Here is a 6614-nt window from a genome sequence, read left to right as displayed (position 1 = left end):
ATTAAAAAATATATTTCATATTTAACATATTAAGATAAATTTAACATAACAATTTTTAAATTTCATATGTATTTAACATAAAACAAATATAATATAAATATATAAATTATTAACTAAAAAATTAGGTGTTTAATATAATCTAATATATTTATGTCTCCCTAAATTCCAAAAGTACCCTGGGAGCCGTCTCGATTGATGTCAGCATGTCTCTCACCATCAATCCACAGTCGTTCAATCCCATGCTAGCTGAAGTGAACTTTCTTTAAATATAATAAATAATAATAATTACTATAAATAGCCAAAATCTTAGATAAAAAAAAATCTACAAAAACTCCAATCATCGGAAATTTAGAAAGGAAAAACGAACACAAATTCTCCCATTTTTTCCGCTAAAGGTAAATATTTTAAAGATTTTTTTTTTCATTTTTTTCTCTGCTATTAAATTCCTTCATTTTTTTTTTCTCTTTCTCTAATTTGTTCGGAAGCCTCCGATCCGCTGCTCTTACTCAGAAATTATGAGTGATCACCTGGTGTTGTATGTGGACCGTCTGGTGAGGCCGGTGCCCGTACAGCCGGTGGAGTCGGAGAGTGGTCCGTCAACGGAGATTTCGGGGCCTTCGTGCTCGGCGGAGGATAAGGTGAAGGAGGTGGTCCGAGGAGACGAGGAGGACGAGGAGGAGCCGCTGATTCAGGCGGTCGAGTGCCGCATCTGCCAGGAGGAAGATTCCATCAAGAATCTTGAGACTCCTTGTGCCTGCAGTGGCAGCCTCAAGGTAATTTCATTTTATTTTATTTTTTAAAAAAATTTCGTTTATTTTTGTTTTTCATGATAAATTGATCAACAAGTTTTGTTCTTTTTTAGAAATATAAAGCCTCGGCTTTTAGTTTAATGAACCTAGCAATTAGCATTGCTTGCTTTGGTATCTTTAATGCTGTCTGAAATGAGTTTTATGATATGCATTTGTTGAATTCTATATGTTTTGAATCGCAGTATGCGCATAGGAAGTGCGTGCAGCATTGGTGCAAAGAGAAAGGAGATATAATTTGTGAGATATGTCATCAGGTACTTTACTTAAATCCTTATTTTGTGAGAAACATGCATGGCCTACTTGCAACTCGATGTCCTTTTAAGTCTTTACCAGATTTTGAGCTAACACTTTTAGGCCTTTTGTGTCAGAAAATAATGGGAAGTCTGTGGATTTCAAAGTAATTAGTCGCACATGATTGTATAAGATGGTGAATCAACTTCTTTTAGGAAGAATATTAATTAGCCTTCTGATTGATGGGAAAAGCCCTTGTTTTTAACCCTGGCTTATCGTGTAGACTGCATTTAAATATTTTTTTTACTTCTTAGAATTCATCACAAGAGTGGTTCAATATGAGCATCTTTAGGTCAGATACATTTAGGCATTATTATCTCTGCTTAAGCCTATTATTAAATTCTTAATTCATGTTTAGTGACTATTGATATTGTTGTTGTGGTTCCTTGCTGATGTAGTCTGTCTTGTTTATTTGCTATGCAGCCTTATCAATCTGGTTATACTGCTCCACCTCACCCACGAACTGAGGAAACTGCTATTGATATTGGGTAAGTTTGATGGTCTCACATCTAACAAATTTTATGCAATGGTTGGTGGTTGGTGGACTTTTTGTTTGATGAAATCGAGTGTATGCTGTGTGATTTATAAATTATGATATCCATTAGAAACTTGATCTAAATTTGCTAGAAAGATTATTGTATCTGTCTCGTTTGGAAGATTCCGTTGTAATGATTTGTGTCTCTGTCTTATAGTAGAGGCTGGACAATCTCTGGTGCCTCTCTAGATTTGCGTGATCCTCGCCTCTTGGCCATTGCAGAGGCAGAGCGCCAATTTTTGGAAGCTGAGTATGATGAATATGCTGCATCAAATGCCAGTGGAGCTGCATTTTGCCGTTCAGCTGCTCTAATTGTAAGCTTTTAGTTACGAATCTACTGAAAATATTGAATTTCTAATCATGCTGAACATCCTTATTTAAGTGAATTTGACATTAATTCCTTAAAGTTGGACCATTGTCAGTTCTATTTATTAATATATTAGGACCATTATGAATTCTATTTATTAATATATTTGCTATGTGTCACGGGAACATTGTGTTAAATTGATTTGGAGAAAAGAGTTTGCTAAGGTGTCTGAGCTTTTAACTCAAGATCTTTATGTTCTTAGTGCACAGTTTTGCTATCATTTTTCCTATTGAATAAACAGTAGAGAAACCTACTTTTACAGTTTTACATGATTTTTGGGTTTTTAGCTCCCAGTGCAATTCCACTTGGGCCACAATGGCAGTGGTCATCTCAGTTGATTTTTCATGTCAACAACTTTCTTTTGGTTCCTTCGTTTGTTCCGTATAGCTAGCATCTTATGCATGAACAGTGGAGAGACCAACTTGTACCATCCTATTAGGGCCTTCAGCTCCCAACTTTGCTGTCCCAGATTTTGCATGGGCCATTATCATCTCAGTTGAAAATTTTCATGTCAATAAGTTTATTTTTGGTTCCTTCATTTTCCTTTTTTTTTTCTTTTAAACTTTAAAAATTCATTTTCTTACATGATCCATGTAATTAAGAGTTGATCTTAAAATGATTGGCTGACAGTTAATGGCGCTTCTGCTATTGCGGCATGCATTGAGTGTTCCAGATGCTGATGCAGACGATGATGCATCTACTTTTTTCTCTGTAAGTTTTATCTAAAGCTACATTCTCGTATTTACCTATGCACTTCTTAAGCATTTAGCTTTACATTAATCAAACCATGGAGCCATTTTCCTTAAACAGCTTGTTTTCTTGCAGCTTTTCTTGCTTCGAGCTGCTGGATTTCTCTTGCCATGCTACATCATGGCTTGGGCCATCAGTATATTGCAGCGCCGAAGGCAAAGACAGGTTATTATCTCATTACTTCTTCAATTTGAAATCCCATGTTTGCTTCTTTTCCAGAGGAACCCAGGAAAGACAGCAATTTGAGCAAATATTTCTTTAATTTTTTATCTATCCCTTTTCTGGCTTTTCTTCAGACCTTGAAACCATACATCATAGACATGGTTTTGTTTTTAAGTTGATATCGAATTTTGCACCATTATTTGTATCAGGAAGCAGCAGCGCTGGCTGCAACACAGGTTGCTTTTGTGATACAATCTGGGCAGCGGAGGGGCATGCGTTTTACCATTGCATCAGGACCTGCGGTGACTTCCCACCAGGAAAGTGTTTGACTTGTAGGAGACAAGAAATCCTGCACTGACATTATATTGGAAGTTAGCGAACAAATGAGGATGGTACCCCTATCAATAAACTTGAAAAGCTTTTTATTTTTAATCCCCAAATAGATAGTTGAGAAAGGTTTGGAGCTGTACTAATATCTGTTTTAATGAATTGTTGAAAAATTTGGGTAGCTCTTCAGTCATTTCCTTATCTTGTACCTGTCATTGTGTATATGTATATATGAGCTTAGCAGTGCTTAACCTGAGCTATCCAGTTCTTGTGAATGCGGAATTCTCATCTTGAGTTCCAATGCCATAGTGAACTGATGTTTCGGTCATTGCTGTTTCGGTTGAACTCTCCTGTGGTAACATTTTTTTACCATGGTGGTTTTGGAGTCTTACGTGATGACGTAAACAAGTTGCATGGCTTGGGAAATGATCTGGTATCAAATTAGAATCCAAACAGACCAACAAAGTTTTAGGTGTAAAAAAAAAAAACAAAAACAAAAAAGAATCAAAATGGCAGTCACATTACCTTTTTTCACTTTTGTTACACTTCTTTAGTTGTCTTTTTTTTTTTTTTTTTCATGGTGACTTGGCCAGAATAACTCCCCGAGTGTTTTCACACTGCTGGTCTAGGTTCAGATAAAGGACGGGGGATGCGATAGGTTGATAGTCAGTATAAAACATGGTCCTATGTGTTGTCACATTATTGGTCCCAAACTCGGATAAAGGAAGAAGGTTACTATCGGTTGATAGTGAAATCACGATGAAAGATCAAAATAAAAATTACATGGATATAAGTAATAAAAATTGATATAATAATTAATGAATTAGATAAAAAAGTTATTATTGATAAAAATGAATGACAAAAAAATTTAAATTATAATTTAATATGATTTTTTTATTTGTCTTTCTTATAATCTATCTTAAAATATGAGATATAAAGTTTAGTGTACATTATCGTTGTAGGTGATGGTTTGGTCAAGCTGACTGTGGTGGAGTCGTTGCACAGAGGCCGTCTAGGCAGAGGGTGGCAGCTCGACCTAATAGGCCCTTTGCCCTTTGGTTTAAATGAAAGTAAAAAAGTAGCAACTTTAAGACCAACCTCGAGAATCTATGAAAGCCATAATTTGGCCTTTTGTTTTTTTCCTTTTGGTTTTTTCTTGTACTAATTAGAAGCAACTACAATATTCCAAAGTGGACACAGCCAGCCAGGCCAGGATTCAATCAAAAATTTGTCTTGGAAACCTCCTTTGACAGCATGAACCGGCGTATCCAATCAAGTACATCCAACATTAATCAAGTACACACCGTACAAAAATCTAGGCAGTATCAAGTTGAGTGAATATGAGCCATTATGTAGTTGAAAAGTTGCAAGAATATAAACTTGTAGTGGAAATAAAGTACCAACAACAAAAACCTTAGAATGACACAATAAGAGACATACGTCTTAATCTTCAATGAGAAAGGTAATGCTTCATTTATGAAACCACAAAATCAAGGCATTCTAAGATTATGTCCATCATACTAGTTTTGGAAAGCAACTCCTAATTTGATTTTTTTTTCTTTTTAAATTTCAATTGGACGATGAAAAGTAAAGAATCAACGCATTAACTATAAACTTATTACCAATAATTATGTAATATGTTAGTAAAGAGTTTGATTTTTAATTTTAAAAATTAAAATTCAATTTTTAATTTTAAAAATTAAAATTCAATTTTTAATGAGCTTATATGTAAAAAAAAAAATTAACGCGCTATATGATTAAGAATGCTTGGACAATGACCAGTCACCGTTCACCTTGGGATAAAGTGCAAGAATTTATCTTTAGAATGTTCCAAGTTGCATGTGATATCTGCATATTTTAATGACAACAAGGACAAAGAAAAGAAAAAGAAATAAAGGAAAGATAGTCCTTCATGACCAAAAGAGAAAATTGTAACAAATTTAAGGGAGACAGAAGTTTTGATTTTTGAAGTGGGACTTCTCTGAATCACTGGATGTGGATTAAGAATTTGGCTGCCCTAAGAAGAAAAAAAAAAAGGAAAGAAAAGCGTAAAGAAAGACATTTAGCAAGCACAAGAAACCAAGTGACTGTTATTTTTGTTGCATAGGGAAGTGAGCTTGGAATTCTAAAGTGATGAGATTTAGAAATGGACATAAAGCAAGTGTTTGTTTCTTTCTTTGGAGGCTGTTCCATTCAACATACATACTTTCCCTTCTACATAGATTCTTTTAAACGACTTAGCTTGCAACTGTAGCAATCTAGCAGTTCTTGATGGTCCATGGCTTGTCTGCCCACTCACTACCATTAAAGAAAACAAAACCCCCCCTTTTCTTATAACCAAAGGAATGTCATTATACTTTAATACCCTTGCTTAATTATCACACTAATATAATTAGCACTAATTTTCATACAATTTTATAGAACAGTTATCAACTTTGTTAGTTTCAATGAGACGAGTCGTGCTCAGTAAAGATCATGCATTCGAGATTAGCAAGAGTAACAGGTAAAATTTAAACCTAAGATTACCTGTGTCAGGTAGGATGTGAATGAACTTAGCAGTGATCAAATGTTAGGCAGCAAGCAACCTGAATTTCCAAATTGGGTAGGTGCCAACACAGTCAAAATTGTAATTTCCAAAAGTTCAAGAGGCTGGCTAGGGTGGAATAAGTGGGTCCATAGTTGAATGTACATATAGGACCGGTCGGATGATGTGGCAAGATGGCTGAGAGTCTAAGAGACCGGGTTGGCGCAGACAAAAGCAGTGGAAATGATAGCGATGGAAGGGGGAAAACAAATGAAAAAAGATACTTGGCTTCTTAAGGGTATTATTCCAAACCCTTTATTCATCCATGTCAGATTCTTCCATAGATTGCAGACTAATGATTTGGGGGATTCTAAAATTCCCTCTGGGTCCCTCCATGCTTAATGCTTTAAAGTCCTTTCGAAACCCAATAAGAGAATTGGAATTCAATAACAGGCTTATATCTACAGGAATGGAACTTAGATTACAATATATCTCATACCTGCTTATTCTCTCATTACTCTAAACAAAAGAAAGATACCTCTATTCTGCTTGTTTCTTTGAGTTGAGTTTAGTGTAGGAAAAAATGATTTCTAGGGCTCAAAGATTGCTTATATTTCTCATCTTTTTGGGGCTATTAGCAGTTCAAACAGATAAAGTTTCTGGCTTGAGAAGCATAGACCTTGTCTTCAGACACAGTGAAGAAGAAAATGGAATAGCTACCAGGAATCAACGTATTCTTAAGGCTGTTCACATGAAGGGAATGAGTACAGAGAAAAAAACAGCAGCAACTGCAAACAACACAGTTGATCCGAATCAATCAAGCAAAAGAAGAGTTCGAAGAGGACCGGA

General features: G+C 35.4%; 1 protein-coding gene across 4 annotated transcripts; it reads left to right on the top strand.

Moving 5' to 3' along the window:
- The first annotated feature begins 285 nt into the window (after positions 1–285).
- On the top strand, positions 286–3499 carry LOC111282129 (uncharacterized). 4 transcript variants are annotated; one of them, XM_022870087.2, is made up of 8 exons: positions 286–395; positions 511–773; positions 992–1063; positions 1524–1588; positions 1793–1949; positions 2633–2713; positions 2828–2917; positions 3124–3499. In XM_022870087.2, the coding sequence occupies exons 2-8, from the start codon at positions 516–518 to the stop codon at positions 3241–3243; spliced, it is 843 nt and encodes a 280-aa protein (XP_022725822.1). In that variant the 5' UTR covers positions 286–395; positions 511–515; the 3' UTR covers positions 3244–3499. The 4 variants fall into 4 exon arrangements, with proteins under 4 accessions (XP_022725822.1, XP_022725821.1, XP_089616621.1 ...); XM_022870086.2 differs by having other exon boundaries at positions 304–395; positions 486–773; XM_089760495.1 differs by having other exon boundaries at positions 321–773; positions 2828–2913.
- The last annotated feature ends 3115 nt before the right edge of the window (positions 3500–6614 follow it).

The sequence above is a fragment of the Durio zibethinus genome, chromosome 5 (assembly GCF_047325235.1).
Source record: "Durio zibethinus cultivar Kanyao isolate XHJ-2024 chromosome 5, ASM4732523v1, whole genome shotgun sequence".
NCBI lineage: Eukaryota > Viridiplantae > Streptophyta > Magnoliopsida > Malvales > Malvaceae > Durio > Durio zibethinus.
The sequence above is the reverse complement of the archived record's forward strand: the minus strand, read 5'-3'. Positions and strand labels throughout refer to the sequence as shown.